Source organism: Ranitomeya variabilis, chromosome 3, assembly GCF_051348905.1.
Source record: "Ranitomeya variabilis isolate aRanVar5 chromosome 3, aRanVar5.hap1, whole genome shotgun sequence".
Taxonomy (NCBI): Eukaryota; Metazoa; Chordata; class Amphibia; order Anura; family Dendrobatidae; genus Ranitomeya; species Ranitomeya variabilis.
This window is the reverse complement of record NC_135234.1, coordinates 2,812,548-2,839,084: the sequence shown is the minus strand read 5'-3', so window position 1 is coordinate 2,839,084 and position 26,537 is coordinate 2,812,548. Positions and strand designations below refer to the sequence as shown.

The 26,537-nt window shown below is 53.2% G+C and overlaps 1 protein-coding gene across 1 annotated transcript in view; it reads right to left on the bottom strand.

The window, feature by feature from the left end:
• Positions 1–25,086, bottom strand: part of GATD3 (glutamine amidotransferase class 1 domain containing 3) — a 116,807-nt gene extending 91,721 nt beyond the window's left edge. The window contains exon 1 of the mRNA XM_077293550.1: positions 24,933–25,086. Coding sequence (XP_077149665.1) covers positions 24,933–25,034 — 102 coding nt within the window. The 5' untranslated portion in view covers positions 25,035–25,086. The remainder of the gene's footprint in view (positions 1–24,932) is intronic.
• Positions 25,087–26,537: the final 1,451 nt, after the last annotated feature.

Here is a 26,537-nt window from a genome sequence, read left to right as displayed (position 1 = left end):
GCAACCAGGCAACCCCCACATGCACTCAGGCTGGGTAGTAGCTGTAAATTATTCAACTGCCAGCGACGAAAACTAAATCTCCGAACACTAACAAATACTCGGAGACCACCTGAGCGTGCTCTGGAAAACCCGAGCAACGAGTACACTCGCATACCTCCCAACTTTTGAAGATGGGAAAGAGGGACAAAGCTTGCGGCGCGCAAAGCGCGCCGCGGCAAATTTTAGGCCACGCCTCTGACCACACCCATTCATAACTAGCCACACCCATATCCACGTCCCAATCACACCCATTTAGCACTGCTGATCACACTTTCATAAAGAATAATTATAAACAAAAAACTATGGCCACACAGTGCTCCATACTGTATAATGGCCACACATGATGCTCCATCCTGTATAATGGCCACACATGATGCTCCATACTATATAATGGCCCCACATGATGCTCCATACTGTATAATGACCGCACATGATGCTCCATACTGTATAATGACCGCACATGATGCTCCATACTGTATAATGACCGCACATGATGCTCCATACTGTATAATGCCACACATGATGCTCCATACTGTATAATGACCGCACATGATGCTCCATACTGTATAATGACCGCACATGATGCTCAATACTGTATAATGACACCACATGATGCTCAATACTGTATAATGGCCACACATGATGCTCCATACTGTATAATGACCGCACATGATGCTCCATACTGTATAATGGCCACACATGATACTCAATACTGTATAATGGCCACACATGATGCTCCATACTGTATAATGACCGCACATGATGCTCCATACTGTATAATGACTGCACATGATGCTCCATACTGTATAATGGCCACACATGATGCTCCATACTGTATAATGACCGCACATGATGCTCCATACTGTATAATGACTGCACATGATGCTCCATACTGTATAATTTCAAAAAAAGCAGTAAAGCCGCACCCTATAATTATTCTCTCTATGGACATCGGGGCGCATGTCCTCACCAGGGGGTCCATCCCAGACAGCACAACCAAATCCAAATTGAAGAAAAGGACAGCGCCACACCGGATAGTGAAAAGCAGCTCACATATTTATTCTGCCTCCTGCGGCAACGTTTCGGTCCAAAGACCTTTGTGAAGCTTGACAAAGGTCTTTGGACCGAAACGTTGCCGCAGGAGGCAGAATAAATATGTGAGCTGCTTTTCACTATCCGGTGTGGCGCTGTCCTTTTCTTCAATTTGGATTTGGCCATATTGTATAATGACTGCACATGATGCTCCATACTGTATAATGACTGCACATGATGCTCCATACTGTATAATGACTGCACATGATGCTCCATATTGTATAATGGCCGCACATGATGCTCCATACTGTATAATGACTGCACATGATGCTCCATACTGTATAATGACTGCACATGATGCTCCATATTGTATAATGGCCGCACATGATGCTCCATACTGTATAATAGCCACACATGATGCTCCATACTGTATAATGGCCGCACATGATGCCCCATACTGTATAATGACTGCACATGACGCTCCATACTGTATAATGGCCACACATGATGCTCCATACTGTATGACTGCACATGATGCTCCATACTGTATAATGGCCGCACATGATGCTCCATACTGTATAATGGCCACACATGACGCTCCATACTGTATAATGACTGCACATGATGCTCCATACTGTATAATGGCCACACATGATGCTCCATACTGTATAATGACCGCACATGATGCTCCATACTGTATAATGGCCGCACATGATGCTCCATACTGTATAATGGCCACACATGACGCTCCATACTGTATAATGACTGCACATGATGCTCCATACTGTATAATGACCGCACATGATGCTCCATACTGTATAATGACCGCACATGACGCTCCATACTGTATAATGACTGCACATGATGCTCCATACTGTATAATGGCCACACATGATGCTCCATACTGTATAATGACCGCACATGATGCTCCATACTGTATAATGACCGCACATGATGCTCAATACTGTATAATGACCGCACATGATGCTCAATACTGTATAATGACTGCACATGATGCTCCATACTGTATAATGACCGCACATGATGCTCCATACTGTATAATGACTGCACATGATGCTCCATACTGTATAATGACTGCACATGATGCTCCATACTGTATAATGACCGCACATGATGCTCCATACTGTATAATGGCCACACATGACACTTCGCACCGTATAATGGCCACACATAGCTACTCCTACACACACGCTCTACTCCATACACCTCGTACACACGCGGCTCCGCTTCGTACACCTCGTACACATTTAGCTCCGCTCCATACACTCCATACACACGACTCCGCTCCGTACACCTCATACACACGGCTCCGCTCTGTACACCTCATACACACGGCTCCGCTCACCTCATACACTCAGCTCCGCTCCGTACACCTCGTACACATTCAGCTCCACTCCGTACACCTCATACACACACGACTCCACTCCGTACACCTCATACACATGACTCCGCTCCGTACACCTCATACACACGGCTCCGCTCCGTACAACTCGTACACACTCCGCTCCGTACACATTCAGCTCCGCTCCGTACACCTCGTACACACACACGGCTCCGCTCCGTACACCTCGTACACACACGGCTCCGCTCCATGCACCACACACACGGCTCCGCTCCGTACACCTCATACACACACGGCTCCTCTCCGTACACCTCGTACACACACGGCTCCGCTCCGTACACCTCGTACACACACGGCTCCGCTCCGTACACCTCGTACACACACGGCTCCGCTCCATGCACCACACACGGCTCCGCTCCGTACACCTCATACACACACGGCTCCTCTCCGTACACCTCGTACACACACGGCTCCGCTCCGTACACCTCGTACACACACGGCTCCGCTCCGTACACCTCGTACACACACGGCTCCGCTTCGTACACACACGGCTCCGCTCCATACACTTCATACACACATGGCTCGGCTACATCCACACTGTAAACACCTCCTGACCCCACACATAACAGGCAGCACATAACCAGGGCACGTGCTTCTCACCAGAGAAGGGGCTGTGTGAGCCCTGTGCCAGTGCTGCATGGCGCTCACCTGCGGGTGCCCTCACCAGGGCATGTGTTGCTTCCCTGGCTGTGATGGAGGGGCAGCGACAGCACAAAGCCTCATTAGGTGCAGATCAGTAAATCTGGACACATTTCTCTGCACGGTGAGAACTAGTTTCCTTACAAGCAGAGCAACAAGCAGCCTGCTGCAGCACATGGCTACTGAGCACCCCCACTGCAGCTCATTATCCTGCTGGCACCTACCTGGCACCGCACACAGGGGCAGCAGGGTCGGTGTGCCTGCTCGTCCTGCACAACATCCAGCAGAGCTCCTCGTCTTCCTCCTCCTGCAGATCATGACCCCGTGCCCAGCGCTGGCAGCGCCTCCTTCATGCCACAGGCAGGAAGCCCTAAGAGTAAGACTCAGGAACATGGGGAGGGGGCGTGGCCTAACACAAGGGGGCGTGACGGCAGCTTCTCCTGTGTTGTATGCGGGATCAGCGCGTCCTGCGCTGGACAGCAGGACAAAGCATCAAATCCGGGGCAATCCCGCAGAATGAGGGACGGCTGGGAGCTATGCACTCGCTCATCACTACTAATCATAAAAACAGCCTATATTGAGTCTGCTAAAAGATTAACTCCCAGACAGGCCCGCTGGTCGCTTTTTTTCCCCCGGTTTCAGTTTTCCATTACTTTTCATCCTGGGTCCAAAAATGTCAAAGTTGATGCATTGTCTTGAAGTTTTGATTCTGTGTCTCCTCCCGAGCCACCGTCCTCCATTGTTCCACCCGGGGTGGTGGTGGCTGATGTCTCGCCGGAGCATGAGATTTTAGAGGCTCAGTCTCTTGCTCCTGCTTCTAAACTGGGGGGGGGGGGGGGGCAAATTGTTTGTCCTGGAGCAATTTCATTCTGGGCTCCTTCAAGAGTTTCATGGGTCTATGATGAGTGCTCATCCTGGGATTTCTGCCACACGGGAGGATGTGAGAGCTCTCATAGCTGGCCAGCCGGGAAACTGCTGCCTATGCCAGTCCCTGATGGATCCACTTGTCCATGGATTTTATCACCAATCTCCCTCCTTCCAGGGGTAATACCATGATATGGGTGGTGGTGGACAGGTTTTCCAAGCAAGCTCATTTTGTACCCTTGTCCGCATTACCCTCTGCTGAAACCTTGTCCAGGCTGTTTGAGCAACACGTGGTCCGTCTGCATGGGGTACCCGTGAATGTGGTGTCTGACAAAGGTGTGCAGTTTGTGGCTAGGTTCTGGAGGGCATTGGATGTTACATTGTCCCTTTCTCACCCTGAGAGTAATGGTCAGACAGAAGGCACCAATCAGTTACTTTGGTAGTGGTACACAGCACCTCAGCAGGGTGAACATTACCCATACATGATGGGCACGTCTCAGCCAAGGAGTCCAATGTCCATAAGCAAAAAAAAGACAGCGCCTAACACGTTGGTGAAATGAAATCACATTTTATTCTGCCTTCTGTGGCGACGTTTCGATCCCAATGATCTTTATCAAGCACAGTACAAATTGCCTTAATCCCACTTAAATAGTATAAACTCCACCCCCTAATTAACAAACACCAATCAATATATACAAAAGCATATACAAACAATTATATAGGAAAAAACCTCACATGTCAAATATAAAAACACTTCACATGGTCTTGGGTTGAAAAAGTATCTTCAAAGGGCACCAAAAGCATCCTCTGATCGCTCATCCACCTAAAATATATGGGGGTACATGCCAAAACTTTCTAGCGTCCATTATTGATGTAAACAATCCTTTCACCAATCACAATGCCGCATTCCGTTGTCATAGTGACGCTTGCTGTTCAGCTTCATGTAGCCAATCGCCCAGGACCAATCATTCCAAGTCCCAAACTGCGCATGCTCCAGCGTCTCCATCTCAAGGGTCACCGCAGCTGTGAGAAAAGTCCTCATCCGATTGGTCACGCGTGCGCTGTCCACAATACCACTGCGCATGACACGGCGTCCATACCGCCGGCCATCCAACCAATCACAGGAGCACTCCGCCCCATCCCTACTGCGCATGTCATCCATCCAATCACAGGAGCACTCCCCCCCATCCCTACTGCGCATGTCATCCAATCACAGGAGCACTCCGCCCCCATCCCTACTGCGCATGTCATCCAACCAATCACAGGAGCACTCCGCCCCCATCCCTACTGCGCATGTCATCCAACCAATCACAGGAGCACTCCGCCCCCATCCCTACTGCGCATGTCATCCAACCAATCACAGGAGCACTCCGCCCCATCCCTACTGCGCATGTCATCCAACCAATCACAGGAGCACTCCGCCCCATCCCTACTGCGCATGTCATCCAACCAATCACAGGAGCACTCCGCCCCATCCCTACTGCGCATGTCATCCAATCACAGGAGCACTCCGCCCCCATCCCTACTGCGCAAGTCATCCAACCAATCACAGGAGCACTCCGCCCCCGTCCCTACTGCGCATGTCATCCAACCAATCACAGGAGCACTCCGCCCCCATCCCTACTGCGCATGTCATCCATCCAATCACAGGAGCACTCCGCCCCCATCCCTACTGCGCATGTCATCCATCCAATCACAGGAGCACTCCGCCCCCATCCCTACTGCGCATGTCATCCAACCAATCACAGGAGCACTCCGCCCCCATCCCTACTGCGCATGTCATCCAACCAATCACAGGAGCACTCCCCCCCATCCCTACTGCGCATGTCATCCAATCACAGGAGCACTCCGCCCCCGTCCCTACTATGCAAGTCATCCAACCAATCACAGGAGCACTCCGCCCCCATCCCCACTGCGCATGTCATCCAACCAATCACAGGAGCACTCCGCCCCCATCCCTACTGCGCATGTCATCCATCCAATCACAGGAGCACTCCCCCCCATCCCTACTGCGCATGTCATCCAATCACAGGAGCACTCCGCCCCCATCCCTACTGCGCAAGTCATCCAACCAATCACAGGAGCACTCCGCCCCCATCCCTACTGCGCATGCCATCCAACCAATCACAGGAGCACTCCCCCCCATCCCTACTGAGCATGTCATCCAACCAATCACAGGAGCACTCCCCCCCATCCCTACTGAGCATGTCATCCAACCAATCACAGGAGCACTCCGCCCCATTGCTACTGCGCATGTCATCCAACCAATCACAGGAGCACTCCGCCCCCATCCCTACTGCGCAAGTCATCCAACCAATCACAGGAGCACTCCGCCCCCATCCCTACTGCGCATGTCATCCAATCACAGGAGCACTCCGCCCCATCCCTACTGCGCATGTCATCCAATCACAGGAGCACTCCGCCCCCATCCCTACTGCGCATGCCATCCAACCAATCACAGGAGCACTCCGCCCCCATCCCTACTGCGCATGTCATCCATCCAATCACAGGAGCACTCCGCCCCATCCCTACTGCGCATGTCATCCATCCAATCACAGGAGCACTCCGCCCCCATCCCTACTGCGCATGTCATCCAACCAATCACAGGAGCACTCCGCCCCCATCCCTACTGCGCATGTCATCCAACCAATCACAGGAGCACTCCCCCCCATCCCTACTGCGCATGTCATCCAATCACAGGAGCACTCCGCCCCCATCCCTACTACGCAAGTCATCCAACCAATCACAGGAGCACTCCGCCCCCATCCCTACTGCGCATGTCATCCAATCACAGGAGCACTCCGCCCCATCCCTACTGCGCATGTCATCCAACCAATCACAGGAGCACTCCCCCCCATCCCTACTGCGCATGCCATCCAACCAATCACAGGAGCACTCCGCCCCCATCCCTACTGCGCATGTCATCCAACCAATCACAGGAGCACTCCGCCCCATCCCTCATGCTCATGTCATCCAACCAATCACAGGAGCACTCCGCCCCCATCCCTACTGCGCATGTCATCCAACCAATCACAGGAGCACTCCGCCCCATCCCTCATGCTCATGTCATCCAACCAATCACAGGAGCACTCCCCCCCATCCCTACTGAGCATGTCATCCAACCAATCACAGGAGCACTCCCCCCCATCCCTACTGCGCATGTCATCCAATCACAGGAGCACTCCGCCCCCATCCCTACTGCGCATGTCATCCAACCAATCACAGGAGCACTCCGCCCCCATCCCTACTGCGCATGTCATCCAACCAATCACAGGAGCACTCCGCCCCCATCCCTACTGCGCATGTCATCCAACCAATCACAGGAGCACTCCGCCCCATCCCTACTGCGCATGTCATCCAACCAATCACAGGAGCACTCCGCCCCATCCCTACTGCGCATGTCATCCAACCAATCACAGGAGCACTCCGCCCCATCCCTACTGCGCATGTCATCCAATCACAGGAGCACTCCGCCCCCATCCCTACTGCGCAAGTCATCCAACCAATCACAGGAGCACTCCGCCCCCGTCCCTACTGCGCATGTCATCCAACCAATCACAGGAGCACTCCCCCCCATCCCTACTGAGCATGTCATCCAACCAATCACAGGAGCACTCCGCCCCCATCCCTACTGCGCATGTCATCCATCCAATCACAGGAGCACTCCGCCCCCATCCCTACTGCGCATGTCATCCAACCAATCACAGGAGCACTCCGCCCCCATCCCTACTGCGCATGTCATCCAACCAATCACAGGAGCACTCCCCCCCATCCCTACTGCGCATGTCATCCAATCACAGGAGCACTCCGCCCCCGTCCCTACTATGCAAGTCATCCAACCAATCACAGGAGCACTCCGCCCCCATCCCCACTGCGCATGTCATCCAACCAATCACAGGAGCACTCCGCCCCCATCCCTACTGCGCATGTCATCCATCCAATCACAGGAGCACTCCCCCCCATCCCTACTGCGCATGTCATCCAATCACAGGAGCACTCCGCCCCCATCCCTACTGCGCAAGTCATCCAACCAATCACAGGAGCACTCCGCCCCCATCCCTACTGCGCATGCCATCCAACCAATCACAGGAGCACTCCCCCCCATCCCTACTGAGCATGTCATCCAACCAATCACAGGAGCACTCCCCCCCATCCCTACTGAGCATGTCATCCAACCAATCACAGGAGCACTCCGCCCCATTGCTACTGCGCATGTCATCCAACCAATCACAGGAGCACTCCGCCCCCATCCCTACTGCGCAAGTCATCCAACCAATCACAGGAGCACTCCGCCCCCATCCCTACTGCGCATGTCATCCAATCACAGGAGCACTCCGCCCCATCCCTACTGCGCATGTCATCCAATCACAGGAGCACTCCGCCCCCATCCCTACTGCGCATGCCATCCAACCAATCACAGGAGCACTCCGCCCCCATCCCTACTGCGCATGTCATCCATCCAATCACAGGAGCACTCCGCCCCATCCCTACTGCGCATGTCATCCATCCAATCACAGGAGCACTCCGCCCCCATCCCTACTGCGCATGTCATCCAACCAATCACAGGAGCACTCCGCCCCCATCCCTACTGCGCATGTCATCCAACCAATCACAGGAGCACTCCCCCCCATCCCTACTGCGCATGTCATCCAATCACAGGAGCACTCCGCCCCCATCCCTACTACGCAAGTCATCCAACCAATCACAGGAGCACTCCGCCCCCATCCCTACTGCGCATGTCATCCAATCACAGGAGCACTCCGCCCCATCCCTACTGCGCATGTCATCCAACCAATCACAGGAGCACTCCCCCCCATCCCTACTGCGCATGCCATCCAACCAATCACAGGAGCACTCCGCCCCCATCCCTACTGCGCATGTCATCCAACCAATCACAGGAGCACTCCGCCCCATCCCTCATGCTCATGTCATCCAACCAATCACAGGAGCACTCCGCCCCCATCCCTACTGCGCATGTCATCCAACCAATCACAGGAGCACTCCGCCCCATCCCTCATGCTCATGTCATCCAACCAATCACAGGAGCACTCCCCCCCATCCCTACTGAGCATGTCATCCAACCAATCACAGGAGCACTCCGCCCCATTGCTACTGCGCATGTCATCCAACCAATCACAGGAGCACTCCGCCCCCATCCCTACTGCGCAAGTCATCCAACCAATCACAGGAGCACTCCGCCCCCATCCCTACTGCGCATGTCATCCAACCAATCACAGGAGCACTCCGCCCCCATCCCTACTGCGCATGTCATCCAACCAATCACAGGAGCACTCCGCCCCATCCCTCATGCTCATGTCATCCAACCAATCACAGGAGCACTCCGCCCCCATCCCTACTGCGCATGTCATCCAATCACAGGAGCACTCCGCCCCCATCCCTACTGCGCATGCCATCCAACCAATCACAGGAGCACTCCATCCCCATCCCTACTGCGCATGCCATCCAACCAATCACAGGAGCACTCCACCCCATCCCTACTGCGCATGTCATCCAACCAATCACAGGAGCACTCCGCCCCCATCCCTACTGCGCATGTCATCCAACCAATCACAGGAGCACTCCGCCCCATCCCTCATGCTCATGTCATCCAACCAATCACAGGAGCACTCCGCCCCATCCCTCATGCTCATGTCATCCAACCAATCACAGGAGCACTCCGCCCCCATCCCTACTGCGCATGCCATCCAACCAATCACAGGAGCACTCCGCCCCCATCCCTACTGCGCATGCCATCCAACCAATCACAGGAGCACTCCATCCCCATCCCTACTGCGCATGCCATCCAACCAATCACAGGAGCACTCCATCCCCATCCCTACTGCGCATGCCATCCAACCAATCACAGGAGCACTCCACCCCATCCCTACTGCGCATGTCATCCAACCAATCACAGGAGCACTCCGCCCCCATCCCTACTGCGCATGTCATCCAACCAATCACAGGAGCACTCCGCCCCATCCCTCATGCTCATGTCATCCAACCAATCACAGGAGCACTCCGCCCCATCCCTCATGCTCATGTCATCCAACCAATCACAGGAGCACTCCGCCCCCATCCCTACTGCGCATGCCATCCAACCAATCACAGGAGCACTCCGCCCCCATCCCTACTGCGCATGCCATCCAACCAATCACAGGAGCACTCCATCCCCATCCCTACTGCGCATGCCATCCAACCAATCACAGGAGCACTCCGCCCCCATCCCTACTGCGCATGTCATCCAACCAATCACAGGAGCACTCCGCCCCCATCCCTACTGCGCATGCCATCCAACCAATCACAGGAGCACTCCACCCCCATCCCTACTGCGCATGCCATCCAACCAATCACAGGAGCACTCCGCCCCCATCCCTACTGCACATGCCATCCAACCAATCACAGGAGCACTCCATCCCCATCCCTACTGCGCATGCCATCCAACCAATCACAGGAGCACTCCACCCCATCCCTACTGCGCATGCCATCCAACCAATCACAGGAGCACTCCATCCCCATCCCTACTGCGCATGCCATCCAACCAATCATAGGAGCACTCCGCCCCCATCCCTACTGCGCATGCATCCAACCAATCACAGGAGCACTCCATCCCCATCCCTACTGCGCATGCCATCCAACCAATCACAGGAGCACTCCGCCCCATCCCTCATGCGCATGTCATCCAACCAATCACAGGAGCACTCCGCCCCATCCCTCATGCTCATGTCATCCAACCAATCGCAGGAGCACTCCGCCCCCATCCCTACTGCGCATGTCATCCAATCACAGGAGCACTCCGCCCCCATCCCTACTGCGCATGCCATCCAACCAATCACAGGAGCACTCCGCCCCATCCTTACTGCGCTGTGTTGGTGAAGACACTGACCTGAGCGGGTGGACCTGCAGTACTATATGGACTATTTGTTTTCACCTGCTCGGTTTTGCTTTGCCACCCGGAGCGGTTTATGAAGTGAAATAAACTTGCCTGGACTATTGCATGAAAACCGCCTCCTGTGCCGACCTCAAGAGCCGCCGAGTACAAACCTCTACAATTGGTGCTAGAAGCACGGGCACAGATCCCAAGATGCAGTGTGACTGCCACACAGATACCACATGTCCTGGGTGAAATCTGCAAGGATGGAGGAATTGGTAAGGCACTGGAGCAGGCTACTCTCCAGCAGCAACATCAGCAATGGCAGCAGCACCAGCACCAGCATTGGCAGCAGATGGAACTCCTAGCTGAGGCGATCCGTGTCAGGGCCACCACCCCAACCCCAAATCCAGGTGATGATTCACATGCGAGGAAGAGGGTAAGAAGAACATTGCGGAAGATAACCCCGGGTGATGACGTTGAGGCGTTCCTGGCGGTGTTTGAAAGGGAGAACTTGCCTCCGGAGCAGTGGGCGGAGGTGCTGGCGCCATATTTGACAGAGGAACCGCAGAAGGCGTATTGTGACTTGGCATTCCAGGACACAAAGGAATATGCCAAGTTAAAGGCCGAGATCTTGGCACACCTGGCCCAAAAATGATTGCAACCTGAATCCTCCTCCGCATCACAGATGGTGGAGCGGGTCGTCATGTACAGGTTAAAACACTCTCTACCAAGGCCAGTGCAATCCCGGGTTGCCCAGGGAGATCCCCGTAATGCGGATGACCTAGTGAGCCTGGTGGAGAGGTACCAGGCGATCGAGAGGTCCTTGGGGAAGCAAGGGGGCTGAGCAGCCCCATACTGAGGTTCCCAAAGGGGGACAGACACCCGAAAGAGGAGGGGACGTCCATGAGCCCAGGAGGCATCTGAGTCAAAGGCCCCGTTCAATAGTGTAATTTGTTGGAGGTGTCATACCCCAGGTCACATAGCCGCCCGTTGTCCCATAACCACTGAGACAATGGACTGCAGAACAGGACGGCGCTGCTTGTATTTTGCATACCCTGCCTGCAGAGCTGTCCCTCAACCAGGCGAGGGACCGCAGGCATGCCCCATGACAGTAAACAGGGTGCAGGTGACTGGTCTGCTGGACACAGGGAGTTTGTAAACCTTAGTGAGGTCCACCATTCCTCATCGGCTGACTCCTGGAAAGAGGGTGGGCGTCCGCTGTATCCATGATGACGCGAAGGACTACCCTGTGGCCCAAGTGGTCATATACATTATTTGTGGCACCGAGGCCCATGAGGTCGGAGTGGTCAAGGACCTATTGCACCCTATAATAATAAGGCGGGACTTTGTATTATTTTGGGACTTGTGGGGAAAAGGGGTAACATGGGGTTGCCCAGACAACAGCCAGGTTGCTCCGGAAGAAACCTTGTCGTAGGCTGCGGATGACAGGTTTCCATTTTGTGTTTGTTGGCGATGAGGATGAGGCAGCATCCACTGAGGCCAAGGTCCCTGAGCTGCAGGTGTCCGGGGGAAACTTTGGAACCGCCCAACTCAGGGACCTAACTTTTAAAGGGGCATTTGACAATGTAACTGTATTAAATGGTGTGCCTCAGGAGCCGGGGACCAACAGTCGGTTCCTCATTTTGCTGTGATTGGAGATCTGCTTTACAGGGTAACCAAGCCAAGAGGTGAGATGATAGCACAGTTATCAGGGCCCTATAGATGCAGGGTGTTAAGACATGGCTCATTCCCATGTGTTGGGTGGTCACCTAGGGGCAGATAAGACCCAGGAGCTCATTCTGCAGAGATTCTACTGGCCTGGGTGTTACGGAGAAATCCTGAACTACTGTCACTCCTGCCCCACGTGCCAGCTGACCTCCCGAGTGGCCCACTTCCGCAGTCCTCTGGTACTGTTGCCCATCATCGAGGTCCCATTCGAGCGGATAGCGATGGACCTGGTGGGACCCCTGGTAAAGTCTGCAAGAGGACATCAATACATACTGGTGGTCCTGGATTATGCTACACGGTACCCAGAAGCTGTACCCTTAAGAAATGCGTTTGCCAAGTGTATAGGTACCTTCACACTAAGCGACGCTGCAGCGATATCGACAACGATGCCGATCGCTGCAGCGTCGCTGGAGAGCTGTCACACGACCGCTCTCCAGCGACCAACGATGCCGAAGTCCCCGGGTAACCAGGGTAACATCGGGTTGCTAAGCGCAGGACCGCACTTAGTAACCTGATGTTTACCCTGGTTACCAGCGTAAAATGTGAAAAAAAACTAACACTACATACTTACATTCGCGTCCCCCGGCGTCCGCTTCCCTGCACTGTGTAAGCGCCGGCCCTAACAGCAGAGCAGTGACGTCACCGCTGTGCTTTGCTTTCCGGCCGGCACTGACACAGTGCAGGAAGCTCTGAGCAGCAGCGCGGACGGCGGGGGACGTGACAGACATCAGAGGGTGAGTATGTACTGTTTTTTTTTTTAACTTTTACACTGGTAACCAGGGTAAACATCGGGTTACTAAGCGCGGCCCTGCGCTTAGTAACCCGATATTTACCCTGGTTACCATTGTAAAACATCGCTGGCATCGTTGCTTTTGCTGTCAAACACGACGATACACACCGATCTGACGACCAAATAAAGTTCTGAACTTTCAGCAACGACCAGCGATATCACAGCAGGATCCAGATCGCTGCTGCGTGTCAAACACAACGAGATCACTATCCAGGACGCTGCAACGTCACGGATCGCAATCGTTATCGCTGCAAAGTCGTTTAGTGTGAAGGTACCTTATCTCTAAGGAGCTGGTACATATCTTCTCCCGAACCGAGTTGCCAAAGAAGATACTGACAGACCAAGGGATCACCTTCATGTTGAAGGTCATGAGGGAGCTGTGCAAGTCCCTGCAAATTTCCCAGCTCAGAACTTCAATATATCATCCCCATACTGATGGACTGGTGGAGAGGTTTAACAAAACTTTGAAGGCGATGTTGAAGAAAGCAGTGGAGAAGGACGGCCGAGTCTGGGACTGTCTGCTTCCTTACCTGTCGTTCTCCATGCGGGAAGTTCCACTCGCTTCTCCCCATTTGAACTGCTCTATGGACAACACCCTCGAGGTCTCCTGGATGTGGCGAAGGAATCCTGGGAGGCTGAAACCACCCCCTATAGAAGCGAAGTAGAGCATGTCACCCAAATGCAAGAGAGTATGGCCAATGTGATGCCTATTGTGAAGGAGCACCTCCTCAAGGCTCAGGAAGCACAGTCCAGGGTGTATAATAGGTCAGCCAGGGTAAGACAGTTCAACCCAGAGGATTGAGTGCTGGTGCCCACAGTGGACATCATATTCCCGGCCAAGTGGCAGGGTCCCTATGAGGTGGTGGAGAGAGATGGTGAGGTCAACTACAAGATCAACCAACTGGGGCAGCGGAAGCCCTACCAGGTGTACCACGTGAACCTGAACAAACCATGGCAAAATAGGGAGCCCTTGGAAGCATGTTTGGTGATCAAACCTGAAGTGGACGTGGAGAACGTTAAAATGGCAGAGACACTTGCTACAGCGGAACAGGGACCTCTTATGAGAACTTCCAGGTTGTACGAAGGTCATAGAGCGTGGCGTCCTGATGGAGCCTCATGTCCGGGTCAACCTTTGTCATATCGGATTCCCGAAGCACGCCGAGAGGTGATCTCAAAGGAGGTGAAGCGGATGCTGAGCTTGGGAGTCATCGAGGAATCCAAGAGTGGCTTGGCCAGCTCAATAATCCTAGTGCCGAAACCAGATAGGGATTGGCGATTCCACAATGACCATCGGAAGCTGAACGAGGTTTCTAAGACCGATGCACCGAGTCGATGAATTAATTGAGAGGCTAGGGCCAGCTCGGTACATTAGAAACCTTGACCTCACAAAAAGGTATTGGCAAATTCCTATGTCCCAAGACGCTAAAGAGAAGACTGCGTTCTCAACAGCAGATGATGCTTCCAATGCACAAGGATGGGTTACAGGGAGCTGCAGCAACGTTCCAGAGAGCCAAGGACCGGATCCTAGCTCCTCACAAGAGGTACGCAGCGGCCTACCTGGCGACATTGTAATCTTCAGCCCGTATCGGGGAAGCCATCTGAGCAAGGTCCAGGCGGTATTTGATGCTATATAACTCTATATAACCCTATAGATATCTCTATAACTCTCTATATATCCCTATATATAACCCTATAACCTATATATAACCCTATATAACTATATATCACCTTATACAGTATATATCCCTATATATAACCTTATATATAACCCTATATGTAACCCTATAAATATCCCTATAACCCTATATATAACCTTACATATAACCGTATAATCCTATATAACCCTATAATCCTATATATAACCCTATATATATCCCTATAACCCTATAGATAACTCTATATAACCCTATAAATATCCCTATATAACCTTACATATAACCCTATAACCCTATATATAACCCTATATAACTATATATCACCCTATATATAACCTTACATATAACCCTGTATGTAACCCTATATATATCCCTATAACTCTATATAACGCTATAACACTATATATATTCCTATATAACACCCTATAACCCTATATATAACCCTATATATATGCCTATAAAACACCTTATACTGTATAACTATATATCACCCTATATAACCCTATATATCACCCTATATATCACCCCCGTATCTCTGTACCAGTCGCAGACTCCGCAGCAGATTCTCGCTGTTCCCGCTTTTATCTGACCCGGTGTCATTCTCATTCCTGAATCTTCCTACTTTGGAGTTTTCGGTGTTGTATTAGTGAGGTGTAAAGTAAACATTATCCGACCAAGGTATGAAAGTAAGGCGTCTTTCACACTTGCGTCGGTACGCGGCCATCGCTAAGCGTCGGTGCGACGTACGTTGTGTAAATTCGGCAGGAGGAGGGGGCGGAGTTCCAGCCGCGCATGCGCGGTAGGAAATGGTGGACCCGACGTATGAAAAAACGTTCCCTTGAACGTTTTTCATGATGATGGTCCGCCAAAACACAACGCATCCAGTGCACGACAGACGCGACTTGTGGCCATACGTCGCGATCCGTCGGCAATACAAGTCTATGGGAAAAAACGCATCCTGCGGGCACATTTGCAGGATGCGTTTTTTTCCCAAAACGACGGATTGCGACGGAGGCCAAACGACGGAAGTGTGAAAGTAGCCTAAACCGCCTCCTACCAGCTCAATGCTCCGCTGTCTTAGGCGCTTTCACATGTCCCAATACTTCCGGTACCGGAGAGATCAGTGTCCGCACGTTTCATACATGTGCCGCATCACTATCACACATCCCGGCGCCTGAGAAAATCTGCCAGTTTGCGCTGTTCCCCGGCGTCAGGCGCTGCAGACTCGTCATTGTCTCCTGCTCCGCAGGGGATCAGCGCGACTGGGGGACAACGATCAGAGTCGTATTCAGGAGTAACATTACTCATCTTACGCCTAATACACTGATGCCACTGTCCCCTGAAAACAATCACAAAAACAACACTATCCCTCACCTGTCCGAAGCTGAAACTCTGCACAGTGTCCAACGCCGTAATCCTTCAGTGCGACATTTGCTCATCAGTGTGATGGGTGTGCGGAGACGAGCGCTCCCACTGGGGGGCTGGGGAGAATGACTGCAGGGACCTCAGAAAGTGTCACTGTGCAGCGCTGATCTCACCGAGGTCACCGCAGTTCAGCCCGGCTGGGAGCGCAGCCTCAGTGACCGGCAGTAACCTCGCTCACACCCCGCCGGTCACTGACGCTGCGCTGCAGCAGCTCAGTCACCAGCGGTTCTCAGCCGGGATGGTCGCATCTTGGCACCAAAACTAATTATCCCCCAGACATGGATTACGGCAGACAGGTGAGGGATATTGTGTTTTTTTATTTTAGTTTTATTACAAGAGACGTTGGCTTCAATGGAATAGGCATTAGTGGAGTATAACTGTGTTTATTAATTTTAAATAAAAATGGAAAACTGTGTTTAGTCTTACTTCTAATAAAGAACTTTATTCTGGCTGTGTCTTTATTTACCATGTAACTATAGGATTAGTAATGGAGAGGTGTCTTATAGTCTCTATTACTAAGCCGTGGTCTTGATGTCACCTGACAATGCAAAGGTGACATAAACCCCACAAATATTACTCCACTTGTCACCGCTACAGGGCAAGTGGGAAGAGCCGGGCACAGCACCAGAATTGGGGCATCTAATAGATGTGCCTTATATGGGCGACTATTTTTAGTCTGGGGGGCTCAATATCCTTTGCCCCTTACCAGCCTGAGAATACCAGCCCCCTGTGAGCTTTAGCAAGGCTGGTTGTCAAAACTGGGGGGGGACCCACACCGTTATTTTTTAAATTATTTATTTAAATAATAAAATAATATGGCGTGGGGACCCCTTTATTCTATAACCAGCCTTGCTGCAGCCCCCAGCTGTGAGTTTTGCCTGGCTGGTTAATGATTCACTTCTAGTGCACATGCTGATGAATCCTCCCATCCCCCGCTCTGCCTCTCACTGTTATTAGCGGCAGCATAGACTCATGGGAGCAGTAGTCCCATCTGCTGACACCTGAGACCAGAGGGAAACTGCCAACTTAGGACCAGTGATGGGTATTGTTATTCCTGATGGTTTACAGGTGACAATGGCTTCAGTAGATGAGGTGTCAGGTGACAATCATTTGTTTATTCTATTCTTCCTTTTACACTTATAATACAACTCTCATCATTGTCCACTGGTCGCACTAATCACAGATAAGGAGAGCCGCCTGCAGAGCCCGGCACCGGGGAGCAGGACGTACAGTACTGCTGATTATATATATATATATATATATATATATATATATATATATATATATATATAATATAACGCTGGGAGTGTCACTCTGTCCGAAGCCTCTATAGACTGCGCAAGCGCAAGCGCCAGCGCAGTCTGGACCGCACAGAGCGACGCTCCCAGGAGATCGAGGTATGCGTAAACACTGAACGCACACCGCGATCTCCAACGGAGCAGCAGGGACCGCCAGGAGGGTAAGTATCAGCTATATTCACCTGTCTCCCCCGTTCCAGCGCTGCGCTGCGTGCCGCTCCGTGTTCCGGCTCCTCTGCCTGTGACGTTCACAGTTCAGAGGGCGCGATGACGCGCTTAATGCGCGCCGCCCTCTGACTGAACAGTCACAGCCAGAGGAGCCGGAACACGGAGCGGCACGCAGCGCTGGAATGGGGGAGACAGGTGAATATAGCAAGTGTCGGGGGCCTGTGCTAGCGGCGATACCGGCACCTGACCCCCACAGCGCGCCGGTATCCCCGCCTGCTCAGGCCCCCAGCACAGCTGCCCGCACTCTCAGCACCACCCCGCACAGCCGCCCGCACTCACCACAGCCACGCACAGCCGCCCGTACTCACCACAGCCACGCACAGCCGCCTGCACTCAGCACCGCCACGTACAGTCGCCCGCACTCAGCACCGCCACGTACAGTCGCCCGCACTCAGCACAGCCGCAGAGAGAAAGATGGGGGCAACATATGGCAGAATGGAAACAGGAACAGGCAGAATGGGTGCAGCACATTACAACAGAATGGGGGCGCGGGATGGGAGCAGCACATGACAGAATGGGGGCACACACATGACAGGATGGGGGGTGTAGGATGGAGCAGCATATGGCAGGATGGGAGCACATGACAGGATGGGGACGCAGGATGGAGCAGCACATGACAGGATGGGGACGCAGGATGGAGCAGCACATGACAGGATGGGGACGCAGGATGGAGCAGCACATGACAGGATGGGGACGCAGGATGGAGCAGCACATGACAGGATGGGGGCGCAGGATGGAGCAGCACATGACAGGATGGGGACGCAGGATGGAGCAGCACATGACAGGATGGGGACGCAGGATGGAGCAGCACATGACAGGATGGGGACGCAGGATGGAGCAGCACATGACAGGATGGGGGCGCAGGATGGAGCAGCACATGATAGGATGGGAGAGCAAGATGGGAGTAGCACATACCAGGATGGAGACATATACCAATATAAATGCTCGCCACCCGGGCGTAGAACGGGTTCAATAGCTAGTATATATATAATCATATAATCTATATATATAATTGTCTAAGGGTTTTTCCGTCTGTCTGTCTGTCTGTCCTGGAAATCCCGCGTCTCTGATTGGTCGAGGCCGCCAGCGACGGGCACAGTATCGACGTAGATGTCATAATGGTTGCCATGGCGACGATGATGTCATAAAGGTTGCCTCGACCAATCAGCGATGGGCACAGTCTGCCGCGAATTCTGGAATCATCATTGTCCATATACTACGGGGACATGCATATTCTAGAATACCCGATGCGTTAGAATCGGGCCACAATCTAGTATATATATATATATGGTATAACTTCCCACCTCTGCTTGCTGTGTCATCCATCTTATCTGCTGCAATAGACTTTAATGGTATTCACTCCCTCTGCTTGCTGTCTGCTCATCTGCCACTCTACCATCTAGCGACTTAAGGTACCTTCACACGAAACGACTCTACAACGAGAACGACAACGATCTGATCGCTGCAGCGTCGCTGTTTACATCGCTGTAGAGATGTCAAACACAGCAGCTCCAGAACGACGCAGGAGCGATCCTGTGACGTAGCGGTGACGCACTTATCGTTCTCACAGGTCGTTAGCTCCATGTTTAACATTGCTGGCATCGTTGCTTTTGCTGTCAAACACGACGATACACGCCGATCTGACGACCAAATAAAGTTCTGGACTTCTAGCTCCGACCAGCGATATCACAGCAGGATCCAGATCGCTGCTGCGTGTCAAACACAACGATATCGCTATCCAGGACGCTGCAACGTCACGGATCGTTGTCGTTCTCGTTGTAAAGTCGTTTCGTGTGAAGGTACCTTTATTGTAATGTGCCTGTGTAATGTTTGGTATACTTCATTGGTTGTATTGTAGGATGTACTCACTGTTTGATGTATATCCATTACTGTGGCCACTCTAGATACAATCAGGTGAAGGTGTTATAGCATGTTGCCGGCCACAATGTGTTTGATCATTTAATCGCCCCCTGGTGTGCTGGCCCCAGCTGCCAAATTATCCCCACCCTGGTCCCACAATCCATCTCTTCTGACCCATCACTGGACTATAAATGTAGAACCATCCTTAGGGGGGCACGGAAGATAAGGGTCGTGATACCGCAGTTATTCCATGGCAGTTAGTCAGGGCAGGAGTCAGGTAACCCACACTCTGTTCTCCCTTTTATCCATGTGCTTTATTCCTATCCTCCTATGTTCCCTTACAATCCACATTCACCGCCCCATCCCCCCTCCACCACGACTCATACACATCAGCCCCTCTCTCCTTCCCTCTCCCATGTACAGCTCCCATGCACTTCTCACCTTCCTGAAAAACCTCAGCCCATCTTAGGGTATGTGCACACGTTGCGGATTTCTTGCAGAAAATTCCTGAAGAAAACCTGAAATTTTCTGCAAGAAATCCGCATTTTTTTTTTTGCGTTTTTTTTCCGTTTTTTTCGCGTTTTTTTAGCATTCTGCAAGCGTAATTAGCTTGCAGAATGCTAAAGTTTTCCAAGCGATCTGTAGCATCGCTTGGAAAACTGACTGACAGGTTGGTCACACTTGTCAAACATAGCGTTTGACAAGTGTGACCAACTTTTTACTATAGATGCAGCTTATGCAGCATCTATAGTAAAAGATAGAATGTTAAAAATAATAAAAAAAATAAAAAAATGCTTATACTCACCCAGACATCTCCTCAGCGGCCGTCCGGCTCCTCTTTCTCTAGCTGGCGTGTGCGCACAGGACCTTCCGTGACGTCACGGTCCGGTCACGTGAGCGGTCACATGACCGCTCACGACCAATCACAGGACAGTGACGTCATTCGGCGAGGTCCTTCAGCGCACATCAGCTACAGGAACCAGCCAGCGTGCAGCACAGAGGCGGGAACACAGCGCCGGACATCGAGGGTGAGTATAGGACTGTTTTTTATTTTAATTCTTATTTTTTGACCACTTATATGGTGCCCAGTGCGTGGAGGAGAGTCTCCTCTCCTCCACCCTGGGTACCAACCGCACATAATCTGCTTACTTCCCGCATCGTGGGCACAGCCCCGTGCGGGAAGTAAGCAGATCAATGGACCCCTAGGTGTGCGGAATCCCCGCAATTCCGCATTTTTAATGAACATGTTGCTTTTTTTTCCGCTATGCGATTTTTTCGCGGAAAAAATCGCAACATTTGCACAAAAAATGCGGAATACCTTGTAAATAATAGGAGGCATATGTTAGCGTTTTTTTCGCGTTTTTATCACGTTTTTATAGCGAAAAAAACGCTAACAATCCTGAACGTGTGCACATGGCCTTACCCAAACACACTGCACAAAAAAACTACAAACACTTCAAAAAACTACTTGCTTTTTATCTTCTTACTCCTACTGATTTCAGGGGACATCCCCTAACCCCGGTCCCCCATCCCCCAACCGCTACCCTACCTCATATCAAAACCAGACTAACCTTATTAATATTACTTGCACCCCTCACCTCTCCCTTTCAATTGTGCCCTTTGGAATCCACGGTCTGTATGTAACAAGCTCCCTTTCCTGCACAACTACTTTGTGAACAACTCTCTGAATCTGTTGGCCCTCACTGAAACCTGGATCCAGGACTCTGACACTGTCTCCCCTGCTGCCATTTCCCATGGTGGCTTACAATTCTCCCATTCCCCGAGACCCACAAACAGACCTGGTGGTGGAGTCGGCATACTCTTGTCCCCCCAATGCACGTTCCAGGTTATACCCCCAGTTCCATCACTCTCATTCCCTTCTTTTGAGGTCCACACCATCAGGCTCTTCCGTCCCCTCTCCCTCAGAGTAGCGGTCATATACCGGCCCCCAGGCTCACCCACCCACTTCCTGGACCACTTCTCAGCCTGGCTGCCGCACTTCATGTCCTCAGAACTCCCAACCCTTATCCTGGGAGACTTCAACATCCCCATTAACAGCCCCACTTCCACATCTGCATCCCAGCTTCTATCACTAACCACTTCTCTCGGCCTCTCACAGCTCTCAACCTCTGAAACACACAAAGACGGTAACAGCCTGGACCTGGTCTTTGTCCGGCTCTGTTCAGTCTCTTACCTAGATAACTCACCACTTCCCCTCTCTGACCACAACAGTCTCTCCTTCACACACACAATTCCTCGCTCACCCCAGCACCCTCCTACCTACCACACATTCAGAAATCTACATGCCATTAACCCTCATACACTTTCAGACTCCTTACACTCATCACTGTCCCCAATCTCCTCTTGTTCCTGTCCTGATCTGGCTGTACATCACTACAATGACACTCTTAGAAGCACCCTAGACCAAGTAGCGCCCCTCACCCTCAGAACCTCCAAACACAGAGTGAAACAGCCCTGGCTCACATCGCAAACCCGATTTCTCCAGCGATGCTCTGGGTGTGCTGAACGCTTATGGAGGAAAACTCGCACCCCAGAAGACTTCATACACTTCAAATTTATGTTAAGGACCTATAACTCTGCCCTTCACCTCGCCAAACAGTCCTACTTCACCACCCTGATCTCCTCACTATCCAACAACCCCAAGAAACTTTTTAACACCTTCCACTCCCTCCTCAGGCCAAAAGCACAAGCCCCTATCACAGACATTTGTGCTGATGACCTGGCCTCCCACTTTATAGAGAAAATAGACAATATCCGTCAGGAAATGCGCTCCCAGCCACCATGACTCCCATCCCTCCCTGCATCTCCCCTGGCTCACTCTCCACATTCGATCCCATCACAGACGAAGAAGTCTCCAAGCTCCTCTCCTCTTCTCGTCCGACTACATGCACCACCGACCCCATTCCCTCACATCTCCTCCAGACTCTCTCCAGTCGTCACAACTCACCTAACTACAATCTTTAATCTCTCCCTCTCCTCTGGCATTTTCCCCTCCTCCTTCAAACACTCTATCATTACTCCATTACTAAAAAACCCACCCTTGACCCATCCTGCACCAACAACTACAGACCGGTCTCCAATCTACCCTTCATCTCAAAACTCCTGGAGCGCCTAGTCTACTCCCGCCTTACCCGTTACCTCTCCACTCATTCCCTCCTAGACCCTTCACAGTCCGGGTTCCGCCCCCTACATTCAACAGAAACTGCACTCATCAAGGTGACCAATGACCTTCTGACAGCAAAATGTAACGGTGACCACTCTCTGCTCATTCTCCTCGATCTTTCTGCAGCTTTCGACACGGTTGACCACCCTCTCCTACTCTCTAGGCTCCAGTCACTGGGCATTAAGGACACTGCTCTCTCCTGGTTCTCTTCCTATCTTTCTGACCGCTCCTTCAGTGTTCTGTTCTCCGGCTCCACTTCATCTCCTCTTCCTCTCACTGTCGGGGTGCCTCAGGGCTCAGTCCTTGGCCCCCTTCTCTTCTCCCTCTACACGGCCCCAATTGGACAGACCATCAGCAGATTTGGCTTTCAGTACCATCTTTATGCTGATGACACACAACTATACACGTCATCCCCTGACCTTCCCCCGCTGTACTACAGAACGCCACTGACTGTCTGTCCGCAGTCTCTGACATCATGTCCGCTCTCTATCTGAAGCTCAACCTCTCCAAAACTGAACTTCTTCCGCTCCCGCCATCTACTAACCTCCCTAAATCTGACATTTCCCTCTCCGTGGGTGGCACCATAATAACACCCCGGCAGCAGGCACGCTGTCTGGGTGTCATGTCTGACTCCGATCTCTCCTTCACCTCCCACATACAATCTCTTGCCCGCTCGTGCCGCTTACACCTAAAGAACATCTCTAGAATCCGCCCTTTTCTCACCATGGAGACAACAAAAACTCTCACTGTCGCCCTAATCCACTCCCGCCTGGACTACTGTAACGCTCTATTAATTGGCCTCCCCCTCACGCGACTTTCCCCTCTCCAGTCTATCCTTAATGCGGCAGCCAGGGTCATCCATCTGGCTAATCGTTACTCGGACGTGTCCGCTCTTCGCCAGTCATTACACTGGCTGCCCATTCATTACAGGATACAATTCAAAGTACTTGTTCTCACCCACAAAGCTCTCCACAGTGCGGCACCCCCTTACATCTCCTCCCTCATTTCTGTCTATCGGCCTAGCCGACCCCTGCGCTCTGCAAATGACTTCCGACTAAGCTCTGCACTAATCCGTACCTCCCACTCCCGACTCCAAGACTTCTCCCGTGCTGCCCCAATCCTCTGGAATGCTCTACCCCAAGACATTAGGACCATCCACAACTTGCATAGTTTTAGGCGCTCGCTCAAAACACATTTGTTCAGAGCAGCCTATCACGTTCCCTAATCAAACTCATTTTATGTTTGTGTGTAGCCCATTCACTATCTCCATCTACCCCCCACCCCCTGAAGATGGCTGGACCATCATTGTAAATACATCATTGTAAATACACACCTGTACTTTGTATCTCCCCACCTCATTGTAGACTGTAAGCTCTCACGAGCAGGGGCGGCTTATTGTGCTCTAATTATTGTATTGTTAACGTTGTTACCTATGACTGTTGTGTTTGAAACTGTTAAACTGTAAAGCGCTGCGGAATATGTTGGCGCTATATAAATAAAGATTATTATTATTATTATTATTATCAGCTGATTATACACAGAAGCGCTAGAGGCGGCACAGGGCGTCATCAGGGGCACCACACAGTGCCCCGCCCCAGCATACAGGCCCCGCCCCCAGGACACTGCCCCGCCTCCCAGAATACCAGGCCCCACCTCAGAACACGCTGCCCCGCCCCCGAACACTATACCCCACCCCCAGCACACACTGTGTCACCCCCAGGCACACTATGCCCCGCCCCAACACACTGCCCTACCCCCTAGGCACACGATGATAACCCTAAGCTGCCCCGCCCCCAACACACGATGCCCCGCCCCCAGCACACACTGCCCCGCCCCCTTGCCAGGCTCCGCTGTGGTTTCCCCGCACGTCCCGACACTGCAACACCCAGCACTCACCACCGCAACTCTGGCCGCGGGGTTTCCCGGTGACGCGTGCAGGGCGCGGGCCCTCAGCAGAGGAATCAAGATCCGGGACCCCCGAGCACTGAGCGCCGCCATCACCCGGATGTCACCTTCACTGACAGACGGACCCTGTGTGGGAGCATGCGCAGTAACCGGGGCCGGAAGTGCCGGGAAGGGGCGGGGCCAATGGAGGAGACTATAGAGGGATCCCCGGGGTGCGATGCTCTGCAGGGTCCCGATGTCCCGGGGTGCGATGCTCTGCAGGGTCCCGATGTCCCGGGGTGCGATGCTCTGCAGGGTCCCGATGCCCCCGGGGTGCGATGCTCTGCAGGGTCCCGATGTCCCGGGGTGCGATGCTCTGCAGGGTCCCGATGTCCCGGGGTGCGATGCTCTGCAGGGTCCCGATGTCCCGGGGTGCGATGCTCTGCAGGGTCCCGATGTCCCGGGGTGCGATGCTCTGCAGGGTCCCGATGTCCCGGGGTGCGATGCTCTGCAGGGTCCCGATGTCCCGGGGTGCGATGCTCTGCAGGGTCCCGATGCCCCCGGGGTGCGATGCTCTGCAGGGTCCCGATGTCCCGGGGTGCGATGCTCTGCAGGGTCCCGATGTCCCGGGGTGCGATGCTCTGCAGGGTCCCGATGTCCCGGGGTGCGATGCTCTGCAGGGTCCCGATGTCCCGGGGTGCGATGCTCTGCAGGGTCCCGATGTCCCGGGGTGCGATGCTCTGCAGGGTCCCGATGTCCCGGGGTGCGATGCTCTGCAGGGTCCCGATGCCCCCGGGGTGCGATGCTCTGCAGGGTCTCTTGGGTCCCTGCACACTTCTGTCATCATGCAGTGGAGCGGTTCTGCCCTCGGGGCTGCAGGTTGTGGTTGTTCACACCTGTGTCCTGAGGCGATGGTGCCGATGTCGCTCCTTACCGCATGGGCGCGTTCCCCAGGATGTGCCGCGCGTTCCCCAGGATGTGCCGCGCGTTCCCCAGGATGTGCCGCGTTCCCCAGGATGTGCCGCGCGTTCCCCAGGATGTGCCGCGCGTTCCCCAGGATGTGCCGCGCGTTCCCCAGGATGTGCCGCGCGTTCCCCAGGATGTGCCGCGCGTTCCCCAGGATGTGCCGCGCGTTCCCCAGGATGTGCCGCGTACCCCAGGATGTGCCGCGCGTTCCCCAGGATGTGCCGCGCGTTCCCCAGGATGTGCCGCGCGTTCCCCAGGATGTGCCGCGCGTACCCCAGGATGTGCCGCGCGTACCCCAGGATGTGCCGCGCGTACCCCAGGATGTGCCGCGCGTTCCCCAGGATGTGCCGCGCGTTCCCCAGGATGTGCCGCGCGTTCCCCAGGATGTGCCGCGCGTTCCCCAGGATGTGCCGCGCGTTCCCCAGGATGTGCCGCGCGTTCCCCAGGATGTGCCGCGCGTTCCCCAGGATGTGCCGCGCGTTCCCCAGGATGTGCCGCGCGTTCCCCAGGATGTGCCGCGCGTTCCCCAGGATGTGCCGCGCGTTCCCCAGGATGTGCCGCGCGTTCCCCAGGATGTGCCGCGCGTTCCCCAGGATGTGCCGCGCGTTCCCCAGGATGTGCCGCGCGTTCCCCAGGATGTGCCGCGCGTTC